The sequence below is a fragment of the Lissotriton vulgaris genome, chromosome 5 (assembly GCF_964263255.1).
Source record: "Lissotriton vulgaris chromosome 5, aLisVul1.2, whole genome shotgun sequence".
NCBI classification, from domain to species: domain Eukaryota; kingdom Metazoa; phylum Chordata; class Amphibia; order Caudata; family Salamandridae; genus Lissotriton; species Lissotriton vulgaris.
In genome coordinates, this window is record NC_141693.1 from 1,028,282,549 (window position 1) to 1,028,297,955 (window position 15,407).

A 15,407-nucleotide genomic window follows, 5' to 3' on the forward strand; every position below is an offset into this window, starting at 1 on the left:
AGAAAAATAATTTGCTGTTGCTGTGGTGTATTTGTTTTCTTTTATTCACAGGGGGGGGAGATGTAATGACATTGATGTGAGAGTGCCCAGTGACCAAACTGGTCAGGCACTAGGACCAGCCCGATTGAGGGACGAGGGCGGGCGGAAAGGGAGGAGCTGGGGGGACCAAGTGGGCAGGAAGGGCAGTGAGCTGTGGGGATTTGAAGGACGTCGAATAGTCAAGTCAATTCATTTGTATAGCGCACTACATACCCAGAGGGTCTCAAGGCGCTTGAGGAAGGGTGGGGAATTACTTGCCGAATATCCATGTTTTAAGCTGTTTTCTGAAGGCTAGGTGGTTTTGAGTAAGGCGGAGGTGAATGGGAAGGGAGTTCCAGGTTTTAGCCGCTAAGGAGAAGTATCTTCCTCCCATGGTGGTTTTGTTGATGCGTGGAACAGCAGCGAGGGCTTGGTTGGAAGAACGTAACTGGCGGGAGGGGGTGTACAAGGATAGTCGCGTGTTGAGGCAGTCGGGTCCAAGTTCGTAGAGTGCTTTGTGTGCGTGGGTGAGGATGCGGAACGTTATCCTCTTATTGACCGGGAGCCAGTGGAGGTCTTTCAGGTGACCGGAAATGTGGTCTTTACGCGGGATTTCTAGTATGAGTCTGGCTGTAGCGTTTTGGATGCGTTGGAGTTTTTTCTGAAGTTTTGCGGTGGTACCGGCGTACAGGGTGTTTCTGTAGTCCAGGCGGCTAGTAACCAATGCGTGGGTGACCGTTTTTCTAGTTTCGGTGGGGATCCAGCGAAATGTTTTTTTGAGCATGCGAAGAATGTTGAAGCAAGAAGATGAAACAGCGTTGACTTGTCTGGTCATCGAGAGTGAGGAGTCGAGGATGACGCCCAGGTTCCGTGCGTGGTCCGTTGGGATGGGTGCTTTTCCTAGGGCCGCTGGCCACCAAGAGTCGTCCCAGGTGGAAGGGGAAGTGCCTAAGATGAGGACTTCTGTTTTGTCTGAGTTCAGTTTAAGACGGCTGTGCTTCATCCACTCGGCTACTTCTTTCATCCCTTCATGTAGGTTGGTTTTGGCGGTGTTAGGGTCTCTGGTGAGTGAGAGGATCAGTTGAGTGTCATCAGCGTAGGAGATGATGAGGTTGTGTTGGCGTGCGATGGTCGCGAGGGGACTCATGTATACGTTGAAGAGGGTGGGGCTGAGTGAAGATCCTTGTGGCACGCCGCAGATGACTTCGGTGGCTTTTGACTTAAACGGTGGGAGGCGGACTCTCTGAGCTCTTCCGGCGAGGAACGAGGTGTTCCAGTCCAGTGCTTTTCCTTGAATTCCGATGTTGTTGAGGCGTTGTATGAGGGTGCTGTGACAGACTGTGTCGAAGGCTGCGGAGAGGTCAAGGAGGATGAGGGCGACTGTGTCTCCGTTGTCCAGTAGTGTTCGAATGTCGTCTGTTGCTGCGATGAGAGCGGTTTCGGTGCTGTGTTTGGCTCTGAAGCCGGACTGTGAGGGGTCGAGGGATTTGTTGGATTCGAGGAAGGCGGCAAGCTGGTTGTTGACGTCTTTCTCGATGACTTTGGCCGGGAATGGTAGGAGCGAGATGGGGCGGTAGTTTTTGAGTTCGGTGGGGTCTGCTGTGGGTTTTTTCAGCAGGGCGCTGAGTTCGGCGTGTTTCCAGCTTTCCGGGAAGGTGGCGGAGTTGAGGGAGCAGTTGATGATGTCTCGGAGGTGGGGTGCGATGATGGAGTCTGCTTTGTTGAAGATGTGGTGGGGACATGGATCTGTGGGGGATCCTGAGTGGATGGAGTTCATCAGGTGAATGGTGTCCTCAGTGGAGATTGGGTTCCAGTCATAAAGGATGTTCGAGGGGGGGTTTAGGTTCGGAGGTAGGTTGGGTGGGTTGGTCTCCGGGTTGGTTGTTGAAGCTGTTATGGATGTTGGCGATTTTGTCGTGGAAGAATGAAGCTAGGGAGTCGCAAAGGATTTGAGAGGGAGTGATGTCGTTGGAGTTGGCAGTGGGGTTGGTAAACTCTTTGACAATATTGAATAGTTCCTTGCTGTTGTGGGCGTTGTCTAGTCGGTCTTTGAGTGCCGATTTCTTGGCTGTCCGGATCAGTTGATTGTGTTTGCGGGTGGCGTTTTTGAAGGCGTTTCTGGTGATAGAATTTGGGTCTTTTTTCCAGGCTTTCTCAAGGGAGCGAAAGAATATCTTGGAACTCTTGAGGTCATCGTTGAACCAGGGGGCGTTTTTGCTTCCTAGCTTGATATGTCTTTTCAGGGGTGCTAGGTTGTCGGCGCTGTGGGTTAGCCATTGTGTGAGGTTAATGGCTGCTTGGTTAGGGTTCGACGAATAGGCAGGGGGGTTTTGGAGAAGCGATGTGGAGATCTGGTCGGTGGTGATTTTGTTCCAGTTTCTTCGCAGAGTAGGTTGAGGGTGGTTGTGGGTTGTGGTCTTTTTGTAGTTGAAGTGAACGCAGCTGTGGTCCGTCCAATGGAGAGCTGTGGTGTGATTGAAGGAGATGTGCTTGCTGGAGGTGAAGATAGGGTCGAGTGTGTGTCCTGCGTAGTGGGTGGGGGTGTTTACTAGTTGTTTGAGTCCGAGGTTGGCTAGGTTGTCCAGAAGGGTGGAGGTGTTGCTGTTGTTGCTCTTTTCCAGGTGAAAATTGAGGACTCCCAGTAGAATATAGTCCTCGGAGGGGAGGGCGTGTGGGGTGATGTAGTCAGTAATGTCTTCACTGAATTGTGTACGGGGTATTGGTGGCCTGTAGAGGAGGGTGCCTCTGAGTGTGGTCTTGGGGTCGGTGTGGATCTGGAAGTGAAGATGTTCGGCGATAGTGAAGTTGACGTCGGAGCTGGTCGAGACGCGGATGGAGTTCTTATGGACGATGGCAATGCCTCCTCCTGTTTGGATGGCGCGGTCTTTTTGGATGATCTTGTAGCCGTCCGGGATGGCTATGGTGATGTCTGGAGCTGATGAGGCGTTCCGTTCATCCATGTTTCTGTTAGGAAGGCGACGTCCGGAGAAATGGTGTCTAGTAGATTCCAAAGGTCGATGGCGTGTCTGTGGATCGAGCGGGTGTTGAGCAGGATGCATTTTAGGTGGTTAGTGTCGGGTGTCTGTTTGGTGTTTGTGGGTTTGGTGTTGGTCTTGGTGCAGTCAAACTTGCAGGAGTGGCAAGTGAAGGGTCCATGGGTGTGTCCCTGTGTGGCTTGGTGGCAGTTTGGTGGACGGCCGGGGTTGAGGGCAGTGAGGGTTGCGGTGTCGTATGTTGTGGGAGAGCTGGGAATTGCGGGGGCCAGGGGGTCTGGCGCTGGGCGCGGTCGAGGCGCGGATGGGAGTAGACAGGCTTACCTTTGGCGCACCTTCGGCGCGACCGCAGCGCGTGGCCGCTGCGCGTTGGGACATCCGTCTTAAATGGATAGTGGAGGGGGCGGAGCGTGGGAGGGTCAGCTGGGAGGCAAGAGCGAGGTGCAGGGAGGGTCTGGGACGGGCCGAAAATAAACACAAAATGGCACTCGGGTAAACAAATGCTGCGAGGGTCCCCAACAATAAGATCTATAATGAGAATGGAGCGCTATGGGGGCAAGACTAGTTCAGGCCAGCAGAGGAAAGCGATATACCAATTAAAGCCACAAAGCGCTGTACAGAGAATTACGAAGCACACCACAGTCAGAGTATAATTGAAATAGATAGCAAGGCACAGCAGCTTTGCAGAGCGCGGCGCAGCTAGGTATTTAAATATTAATAGCGATGCTACGATACCACGAGAGGAGGTGGGGGAGCGACCGCTTCTGGAAGCAGCAGAAGGTCCTTGAGAATACCACACTGTCTGCCTGAGTTCTTGGGGCTAGACACTTCACCCCATAAATTCGGTGACTGTGCCAAAACCGAGCAAGAAGGATGTGCAATAGAGTAACACTATTCTTAGTATGTTGGGTTCTTCAGTTTGTGTCCAGGCAACTAATCTGCAGCGAAACACCATCTACATTATCAAGCCCAAATACTGTGGCTGTAAATGGTATTAAGCCAGTGCAGTGTGAGCTGTAAATGCAAGATAATCTAGGCACCAGCTTTTAATTCGGTATTCAGTTGCCAGATCTTGAAAATAGTTTTAAGGGTTAGAAATGTGTTTCATAATTTACACTTAAATACAATTGAGTCCTATTCTTTTTCTGTGGTATTGTAGTAGACATGGTAGTTTCTAAACTGTAGGATAACAAAGATATCAAATATAGTATCCATAATTGCCTTGTGTCTTTACCTGGAATGAAGTTAGCAAGAAAGATTGTCATGAGCACCTTCCATATTCATTTCTTCATGTAGAACAGGTGTGGTGCAGCAGCCAGGGTGCCTGGCTCCGGCGGCAGGTTAGCCCAGCACTTTCAAGTTGCTTTCATTTCCTAATCTGGTGTTAATGTTTCAGCATAAATTAAAGGCTATATCAAGTTTTAGCAGGACATTACTAAAACCCCACAATGGCACAGAAAAAAAAATCCCTGCATGCTGGAAATAGGGGGGTTATTTCATCACATGGGTCCGGTTTGAGTCCATGCTGTAATCCCCTTTTAGCCTAGTGGTGAAATGCATGTTGGGGACAGTTGCAAAAATTTAAGGTGGCAACAGCCGGCTGTTTGCCATTTGATGGCTTTTTTGTCACAAGTGTTTACTTCAATGGCTTTCCTTCTTTGTCTTGTTTCTCCTTCCTTTTCACTTTTACATGTAGCACTCCAGTGTGTCTTGTTTGCTACCTCATTGTGCTGCTTTCCCCTTTAAATCCCGCCCCCATGTTATTTCCATGTTGCGCCTGTTCCACACATCCTACTCTGAATTTTATAACCCCACCTCAAGCTTCTTTAATTTATAAATCCCCCCCCCCTCCTTGTTAGGACCCAGCTGCTGCAATCTGCATGTTATAGACCCACTATGATCAGCCAAAAGCCGAGACCTGCTGGGTTTGCTAATGTTTGTTTACATTATTTAACCCCATTTGTTAGACTTGCCTGATTCTCTTGGTATTAAACTATAAATATATTGTCCTTGATTTGTATTTTTTATATGTTTTACAGTTATGAAATCCATAATAAATACATGCATAATAAATCTTACGTTGTTTGGACCATGCTCCCTTTGCAGAAAAACGCTTCTTGTTTTTCCAGATCGCTCGTTTACGCAGGCTTACAGTGAGCGCCAGTACCCAGTGGTTAAACTTCTACGCCAACCAATTTTCTTGGAGGTACAACTGCTGAATCGGGATGATCCAAATATAGAATTGAAGTTGAATGATTGCTGGGCGACGTCTTCACGGGACCCGACTTCGACACCTCGCTGGGATCTGGCAGTGGATGGGTAGGTACAACATGTCTGCTGAAGCTTTAAGCCTTTAGGTTTTTGCTGTCCTTCGCAAAACATGGTCCATTTGCACTGCCTTCATTTCTTACTTTTAGACTAGCTTAGCTCGAAATGCTGCAGGGTCTTCTGTAAAGCTGGTGGTACAGTTTGATAATGTTAACTTTCAACCATGGGACGAAAACATATTACAGAATTGGCACATTTGTGTGGAACTCAATTCCCCAGAAGTCACTGCTGTCAAGGCCAGGTAGGGCTAATCAACAGCTCCCTATTAAGAGTTTGCAGACCCCTGGACACGGGGGCTCCAGAATTGGCACTTTTCTGAGGGGATTCAAATGTATATCTTTTTTTTTTTGCAGTTTTATATAGCGCAAACTCGACCCAAATGTATAAGCTTTACTTGAGCACCAGTTACATTGCACAAGGACACATTCATTTTTGATAGACAAAGGGGAGATTAAGTGATTTGCCCAGAATAGCAGGATGTTGAGCCAATGCGGAGACTCGAGCCTGGTTCCCCAACACCAAAGTTGGCAGCTCTGGCCATTACGCCACATCCTCCAGATGTGACGTGGGTTTAATCAACATCATGTTAGTAAGCTGAATGAGCCAAGGCTGCTGTGGTGTTTTATTTAGGGACTAGTTATATAACCTATGTCATGGCATTCTTGACGTTGCTATGGGAGCGGAGAATCTCAAGGCTGGTCAATTGGACTCTGCCTGCTTGGGGTTGTTTGTGTGCCACTAATCTTGAAACCAACTTCACCAAAACCCTCTTCTGCCTTGGAATCCCTGAAGTGTTTGGCATTGTTGAAGCGTGGTAAAAAAAAAAAAAAAAAAAACTTAGGCAAAATCAAAATAGGCGTGAAAGTCACTGGTTTGGATCTCCAGTGAAACAGTTGGAGTGCGCTCTCCAGATAAGTGTGGCGATGTGAAGAAATCAAGGAAGGACCTCCTCCTGGTAGAAATAAAGGAAGTGCTTACTCATTTTGGTTGGTTGAAACACCTCTCCCTTAGTGGAGACAAAAAAAGACCAATATTCCTTTTGGTTGGCAGTAACATGGAGGAAAGGCCTATACTTTTTGTGCCTGCCATGTAACTAGCGGACCTATATCAACTGTATGAGTTTGGCCGTTGTGGTGTTGCTGTGTAGATCGAGGAAGTAGAGACCTAATACGGTTTCCCTGCGCATGAAGAATTTGCCACAGAGAATGGGTACTACAAAGGCCAAACGTGTTGAACTGTCATAAAATGCTGTAGGGTAACCTTGTACCCTCTTTTTAACCGTCAGTATGAAAATAGGCGCCTTGTGAAGTTGAATAAAGGTGTTGCCATATTCATGTAGTAAGAGGTCTCTGCGGCAAACTTTAGACTTGCAAGCATCCCGTTGTCTGATTAAAAAAAATCATGCAAACAAAGTACCCTACTCAACTTGCAGATTTTGTGCACACCATCTTTAATTTGTTCAACACAACTGGTATAGTGCATTTCTTCAAGAGTACATAGCTGGTTTGACTGGTTTGAAGACTGTTTTGGGACCAACACCTTCATTTGTTGATTCACTGTTCTCCAGTCTGCATGGCAGATTTCCACCCATCTTTCTGTTTATCAGTTGGGTAGTTGTCCTCTTCTGCCTGACAAAGAAATGTAACAAGTCCCATCTCCACAATCCTAGAGACCCTCACATTCTGTCTTGGTTATGAATGGTTGACTGCTCTAAGCAGGAACTGGATTCTGTCTTTCCACGGACTGGATGCCTCGTAAGGGATACCAGTGTTTTGGTGCATGAGTTGTTTGCTGTAAAGTGTACTGGAAGTTCTGTTGGTACTGCCCCCAATGGATTTGATCAACGTCAAACATGCTTTGACCACTAAAAAAGTCTATTGCCAACCATTACCATTGCCGATTGTTTAATATTCACAATATGGTGAGCAAATCGCTCTTCCAACGTTCGATCAAACAACAAATTCGATATTTTAGCAATCAATGTCAGTAAGACCCAACATGCAAGGGATGTGACCTTCTTTGGATTCTCTAGAGCTATTCCAATGAATATGGCCATCTCCCTGACCATCTCATGCTAAAGCAAATATACAAATATAAAAGCAGGTGCCTCATCTTCAAAGACTCCTGAATATCATGGAGTTTGACACTCATCAATTCGGGGGGGGCGAACTGAGTTGAAACGGTCTCCTTTGTTTAATTGGGAAAAATACTGTTCCTACTTTTCTGAAAGCCAATTTGTACCGCTTTTTGTCCATCTATTTAAATTTTTTTTCACACCCTGCGGTATTGGTTATTTACATGTGTTTCTCCAAAACAATAGAGGAAGTGTAGAGGTACTGATAGAATCACCCTCCTGGCAAAATTGAAAAAACAAAGATTCTATCAATGGGGGTAGTGATTGATTTTTTTTGATTTTGTATTTACTGTGTCTAGTAAGATACTAGGCTCTCTTAGATCTGGAAAGATGAGAGCACTATGGTTTTTTTTTTAATACCCCTCACGCACTAAAAAGTCCTTTAGTGTCATGCTTCATCATGGGGGTCTTCCCGTCCCTCTACGGGGCGGGGCGTGCTGCGACCTACGAGCTACACGGGAGCACTCAGTTTTTGTGACAAAAGGCTATGTGTCAGTGCAGGAGGTGTCAGTGAAGTGTAGGGACTTAATACGTGGGTGTAAAGAAGGATAAAAAGGTTAAAAAGGTTAAAAATTCCCTGGCTAGTAGAAAAAATATATTTTGTTCGCTTCTCTGGCTGGGAACGTTAAGAAGGGGGTTTTGATTTAGAGCAATAGCTTGCTACCAGGTCGACATGTTTCATAAGCAGTCCCCTACTGCTTACTCATCAGGACCATCCAATGGTCCCTACTACACAATGCTCTGTTCTAAAATAGTAAGCCTAAAGTCCTACAAACAAGCAACAAAAATAGGCTGCCTATTTGAGCTTCAGGGCATGAGCTGGCCCTAGTGAAGCATGGTAAAATTCCAGTATTGTCAAATATTGACCTATTGCGGTCTTATTCCAACAATTGTTCCAAGCCTCATGAGCTTGCAGTCGAAGGGTATTCAACGCGGTAAAGTTGACCGCATAAGAGCAATGCCTTATTCCTACCCCGTGCTGCTTCTGTCACAAAAACTGAGTACTCCCGCGTAGCTCGTAGGTCGCAGCACGCCCCGCCCCGTAGAGGGACGGGAAGACCCCCATGATGAAGCATGACACTAAAGGACTTTTTAGTGTGTGAGGGGTATTAAAAAAAGCACAAAGTGCTCTCATGTTTCCAGATCTAAGAGAGACTAGTATCTCACTAGACACAGCAAATACAAAATCAAAAAACAATCACTACCCCCATTGATAGAATCTTTGTTTATTCAATTTTCTATATACACGTGTTGTCAGGTTTATTTTTAATGTACATTATATGTTTTATGCAATATTTTATGCAAAGCTTTTTGCCATTTGATGACTTACTGCCAAATTTGTATCCATTATATTACGTACGCATTTTATTCTTTTAGTAGCATTGTTTTTTATAATATTGTAGATAGCTTTTAAACATCACTATTGCAATTGCCAGCGAATTCTTTTTTTATCTTTCTTTTAGATAAACATGCAGAACAGTGTTAGCATCATGTCTGCCTCCTATCTAGGCTGACCTATTTTCATTGTTTACTATGGTCACTATCCTGTTAATATGGGCTCTGACGTGGAGGCTATGTCAACGTGAATCAATGACTCAATCCTCGCCATACTTATTTTGCTTTTTAATGTTGTCACCATACTTATAAACAGGATATAAAAATTGGCACTCCTATGTTTTTAAAACCACTGTAATAAGCCATGGTTTTGAGAGGCGTTTAGGCAAGACCATCAGGCCAGGGGTCAGTCCTGTTTGCTGAAAACCAACCTTGTTGGGGCAAGTTGAGTGACGAGGAATGCCTGCCCTAAAGCCACTTCTCTTCATTATTCCCAGGCAAGGGGTGTGATAGAGAATAGCTAAACAGGTATTTCTCACTGAGAAGGGTATGCTGTGCAACAAATCTTAAACTCTTTACTGTTCCTTTTGGGAAATGTTGTCATAACTGATACAATTAGCGATAGGGTAATAGGATGCTTGGAACGTACTAACTATGTTAGGACTGTTCATATTGTATTCGCTGGCCATGTCATACGTTGCTGCATCTATTTTCACTTTCTGTGTAGTTACCGTTCATATTTTATGCATTAGAATTGGGTTTTGGTAATCAACATTTTAAGATTCTAGTCCCAACTGCTTAGTGCTATTTTCAGTGTTACCCAATTGCGAAGGAGGGTTTGGAGTTCTGATGTGCCCCTTAACTCCTCTAAAGAGATTAGTAATGACAATATCACCCACACAGTATTGCTTACTACTTAGCCCAGTGGGTTGTGAACAGGTCACAGTCCAACTGGATTTATAATTTGTGTTGATGCATTGAGCGAATTCCTTGACACAGGGTTAGATATCCAACCACTGTGGCTCTGGTGGGACCTCCAGATCGGGACGCTAGTGGCCGAGTATAATGGGTTGATCACCTAAAGAGCATTCCCAGTTATAGGCAACAGTGGCTTCTTGCCTCTGCACCCGCAGTATTTGAAACTGGTGAGGAGTAGCAGTTGAGTAAACTTCAGGAAAACCTCCCTTGTTGGTTTTCCTGGTAGATATTGCCTACCAACCCTTCACTGTTGACATTAATTCAGAAAAATCTGTGCAGTTGCTCATAGCTGGGTTTCGTCGACATTTACCCTTACCCATGATGCTAGGTTATATTAGCCATGTCACATTGATTATCTGAATTTGAGACCATGGGCGCCTTTTTAGTGGTGTCTTGTAAAGGACATGGAGAGAGCTGCACAAAGTGGAAGCTCTTCTTGCCCATTGGTGTTTTTGTGCTTTGTGCTTTGTGCTTTGTGTGCAAGTGACAACCTGTGTCCTTGAAACCTTTAGGGAGGCAGGATTATGCATTACCTTTCTGGGTGCCAAAATAGGACTGCCACTGGTACTGGGGCTCCTATTCCCACTTTTGAATGCATTGTGCTGGCAAATGTAAATGCTGGCATCAAATGTTTAGAAACACCCTCCCAAAAATACTCAAGCTTTGTGTAGCTTGCCTATTGTCTTGTGTTGTAGATTTCTTGGAATAAAGCCACAAAGGTGCTCTTTGCTGTCAAGTGCTGGCTTTTCAAAATGTAAAGAAATCTTGGACTTTGGTTCCTAATGACTTTGCATTTGTGCCGCTATTTAGGCTATATAACAGCCCACTTGAACTAATATCTTGTACTTCATCCAGACTTTATGGAATAGCTATGAGCAAAGTGGGCATAAGGCAAAAGCGGAACTTGACGTTAATTTCCCCTCAGAGCAGGTTTCAATCTGATCCCCAAACTGGGAAAAATCTCCTACAGTGCTCAAGCAGTCAACCAATCTCACTGTTCAATGCGGACATTCAGATTTTGGCAAGAATCTTAGCCAATAGACTGAGGAAATGTATTGCCCACCAGATGCACCCAACCCAGAGTGGCTTTGTTTCTGGACTTGCCTCTTGTGCTAATGAGTGCTCTCACAAATCCTCAGACAGGTACGCAGTGTTGTGCACCAAATAATAGCCCTTTAATTGATCCAGACAAAGCTTTTGTCTGCATTGAACAAGGGTACCCGTTTTGAGTAATGTCTAAATTCGGAATTGGGCAGCATTTATTTGAGGATCCCAGTGACTAGATCGACCCCTAGTTGCTAAATTAATTTGTCTGATTCTTATCAGAGGTTTTCCCTTATTCTAAAGGGTACCAGGAAGGGCTGCCTTCTGGCCCCATTGCTGTTCCTGCTGGCTATAGAGCCGCTGGTGGTGGGCACAAAAGTGGAGTGCATAATGGCATCAGAATCTCTATAGTTTATGCTAATATCTTGCTTACTAGGTCTCTCTTCTAGACACTAACCTTTAGATCTATCATTGATGGTTTTTCTGAATTTTCAGGCTATAGTACAAGCAGACAAAGTTAATCATTCATGTCATAAAAAGGGAAACCTTGCTTTCCATAGTAAACTATCCTTTTTGTTCATTAGCCAAACTGTCCAAATATGGGTTTATAATCAAGGTCTGACAAACATGGTAGAATATATTAATCCGATCTTAAACACAATAACTAGACATATGCTGACTACATGGTTCTTTCAAGGCTTACTTTGGGACAAAGCACTGATAAAAATGTATGTGGTGGTCCAACTGGACCTGAGCGTTTGCAATAGTGCATACTCCGAGAGGTTGGAAGATAGGGGAGGGAATGACTAGGTGATGTGGTGGCCCTAGGGCAACCCACATAGCATCAGAGGGTACATCGGCGAGTGCAATTTCCTTTGTACCTGCTGCTGAGCTGAAGGGATTTTCCTGAATTATTGACGCAGGTAGTAAAGGCCTAAGTCTTTGAAGAAAATGGAAATTTCGCTCATTGGGCGTAACTGTCTTAAGCCATATAAAGTAGTCATTTTTAGAGTCTGAAGTGTATTGATGGCTTCAATTGCCCCCTCAGAGTTGGAAATTCAGTGCACTTTTGGAAGTGGTTGAGTCTCCCCCAGGCATACATCATTCGGGTAATAGGCAGCACGCTTGCTGTATGGAATCTTATGTCATGTACCATAGCCAAAGCTCCTGGTCAATATTTCCACATGCTTTCATTGCAGTGACTCTTCAGTGCCCTAAACTGCTCATCATAAGGTAACCTATCCAATCTCCCTAAACGGATGCTAGCTGTCCTAATGACCTCAATGGACTTCATTAAGGCCACTTTCTGTTCCGAAGCCTTTTCACCCAAGATGCTGGTGAAAATAGTTAACGCCACCATCTAGGTATCACCATTAGCTGGCACCTTTGGCCTCTTAACCAGCTTCCTCTCTTCTGCTTTCCATTCTCCCTTGCTTACCATCGATCTATGCAGCAATTTAAAGCTATATGCTCATTTGTCCAATCTTATCCTTGGCAACACTCATTTCAGATGGGGACAGCGCCGGGTGGGGTGGGTGGCTATCCGGTAGGGGTTTTGAAGGAATACAGACTGAAGGGTTTGGATAGGTAGTGGAGCAATTATGTGAGGAGATATGCAGCAGGAAATAAACTGTTTGATTTATTGGGAGGTGCTCTTTGTGCGGAGTCTCTCTGGATTTGCAGGTGCTCCTTGGTGGGGTGGGCTTGAGTGCAGGCAGAGAAGTGATTTGGTGGCACCCAACTGTGGCTGGAAAAGGATGGTTCCATGGTGTTTGGTTTTGCCTTATTGGGTGTAACCAGGGGCGTAGCTTGGTCAGCAAGAATCTGGGTGGTGTGAATTTGACTTTGTAACAATCAAGCTGTCATGTGTTCTATAAGAAGCAGCACATGAGGGAGATTTAAGAGCCAGTGGAAATGGGAAGGAGTGCGGATTGTGAGGGTTAGTTCAAATACAGTATTTTGTTAGGAAACAAAAGTTGTAACCTCAAAATGGTCTATTTTTTTAGTATTTAAAAATTCCTGTGAAATAGAACAAACACTTTACCATACCAGACTGAAACCTCCTGTACCAAACTATTAAAAAATTCATCTGTTGGGGTTGTGTAAACCCACTCCCGCTAAAGCAACACCCCGGGGGTAAGCCCTTGTTGAAGAACATGGCAAAGGGGGGCAAGCCTGATCTTTGTGATTCATCTGGGGAAGAATGATATGGTGCAATGCTCTGGGCTGGAGCTGCTGCAGTGCATGAAGTGGGACTTGGACATGCTGAATGTCAGCTGGGTTTCACCAGAGGTTTTATGTACTCTGCTATTGCCTTGGTGGGCGGAGGGATGTGATGTGACCTGCTGCGATAGTTAGAAATGAACTGAATAGAGAGATGACCGGTGTCTGCAAGCGAGGGGGGTGCAGGTGACCGTGCATCAGAGCAATCTTTTTGATGCCACAACTTTGTTCAGGGACATTGGGGACCACTTGCCTAAGCAGGGCAATGGCCTGTATTTGGAAGGGCTGATTAAATCATTGGAAGAGTGGATGAAAGACCGTAAGAAGCTCTGTGTCTGGAGGAACAAATGACACTTTGGGGGGAGGTGCATTATAGTGGTAAAGGAAGGCACACTGTTCAGCTGAATGGTGGGGGGTTGAAAGGGGTGTGTAAGAACAAGAAAAGAACAATGGAGTCAAGATCTGGGGCAAAGATGAAGGCCTGTTACAGGAGTGTGTAGGCTTCACAAGATAGTTAATGTGGTTTCTAGTGTAAGGGCCACAAGGTATCATGGCATTTGAAAGGTTGGATGCAGTTCAGAAGTGTTTCTGGGGTGGGAGTTGGGGGTGGAGGGTTGGTTTAGAACATTTTGTATCCCAGTTGATTATGCGGCTCAGCACAAGGGTTAGGCACTCTGCTTGCCATTTGTAAACAAAGCACCCTTTGGCACTCAAAGCAAGCCGAGCATGGTGATACTTTCCTCCCAGTTATGACCCCAAGTACAGGCAGCACAGAGCGCCCAGAGGTGCTGGGAGTAAGAGGAGGGAATGACTTAGGGACGTGGCGCATAGAAGTCCACCCACATTGCATCAGGGCATATTGTGAAAATGATTCTTTGCACCTGCTGCTGAGCTGAGGCCCACCGCCCATCCTGGTACATGTTGTGGATTGGGAAGGAGTGCTTTATTGTTATGGTGCTGATTTTGTGTATTGTCGGAAGGCCAAGCAGAGGAAGGCGCACTTTTCAACTGATTGGGGGAAAGATGTGCAAGAACAAGCAACGAACAATGGAGCCTAGATTTGGAGCAAGGAGGAGGGTCCAAGAGGCAGTCTTGAGAAGATGGTTAATGGAGGGGCTGGGGGAGGGTTCCCTTGCAAGGGCCACAAGGACTCTTGGTTTTTCAAACGTTGTGTGCTGTTCAGAAGTGTTTGCAGGGTGAGAGTTACTTGGGGAGGCGAGTTGGTTTAGAACTTTTTGTTCACCCAGTTGATAGAGTAGCTTGTGTGGCTCAGCCGAAGGGCTTAGTACTCTGCCAATTGTAAATAAAACAGCCTTTTAACTTTAAAAGTGAGTGAAGTGTGTGATTATTTCTTCCCAACTTAACTATGTGTCTGGCATGGTACCCATGGTGTTACTGTAATCCTTAATAAGGAACATTTGATTGTACCATCCTACTATTTATCTTGAAAAAGGGAAAGTGCAGCCTTATGATGGGGAAAGTTTAGACCGTGACCACAGTGGGTGGTATGACTGCCTCATATATATTCGTATTACGTGGTGGATGCAACTGGCCCCCTTAGCATTGGAGACTAATGTAAATTGCCTAGCACAACCTATGCTTTGCATTTTATAGGGAGAGGTTTCTGGCTTTGTCACACCACTCAATTCAGTATTGAAATCGATGAAACATGGCTGGATAGCAAAGCATAGATTACTTAATTTACCCAGTTATAGGCATGCAGATGCCCTGATGTGTTCAAATGCCAAAATAGGGATAGGAAGCTTCAGATTTACTGGGACATCTGGGTGGAAGCTGCAGTACAGCAAATTAAAGATCCAATATTCGACAGACTCCACACTTTCAGATATTCAGACCGAATTCAAACTACCGGACAACCAGAAAATGTGGTACCTCCAGTGAAACACCTGCTTGAAATCTGCTATAACTTCAGTACCATATGTTTAACTTCCCCTCCCCCAACACACAACTTAGTTCCTCAGTGGGGACAATGGTGAAAGGTAATCCCTGGGCTATTTGCACCAATATAGGTTCACTATCCTTGGTCTCTTCAGCACAACTGCTACGGCAAAGTGGGAAAGAAAGGCTAGACATAGATAACAGAAAAATGGAACAGGCTGGTGGGATACCAAGGAGCAGGGTTATGGGATACAAGACTAAAACAGCCTCCACGTTTTCACATAGGTGGGAATGGTCCCCATTGAGTCCTTGCCAGTTTAATCTCCGCTCTGACCAACTGGGAGGGTTGATTCCTTCCACTCACTTTGGTTTTTACCCTCAATAGCTAGATACTGCTAAGCAGTATGAGAAATGATCATTGCATGGGGGAATGACTGCCCCCTGACTAGATGTTT

At 45.5% G+C, this 15,407-nt stretch overlaps 1 protein-coding gene across 1 annotated transcript in view; it reads left to right on the top strand.

Annotated features, from left to right (window-relative positions):
* The window catches only part of LOC147711933 (zona pellucida sperm-binding protein 2-like), a 299,118-nt gene that overhangs the window by 219,595 nt on the left and 64,116 nt on the right, over positions 1–15,407 (top strand). The window contains exon 14 of the mRNA XM_086920260.1: positions 5,141–5,330. Within this exon, the coding sequence (XP_086776386.1) occupies positions 5,141–5,330 (190 nt within the window). The remainder of the gene's footprint in view (positions 1–5,140; positions 5,331–15,407) is intronic.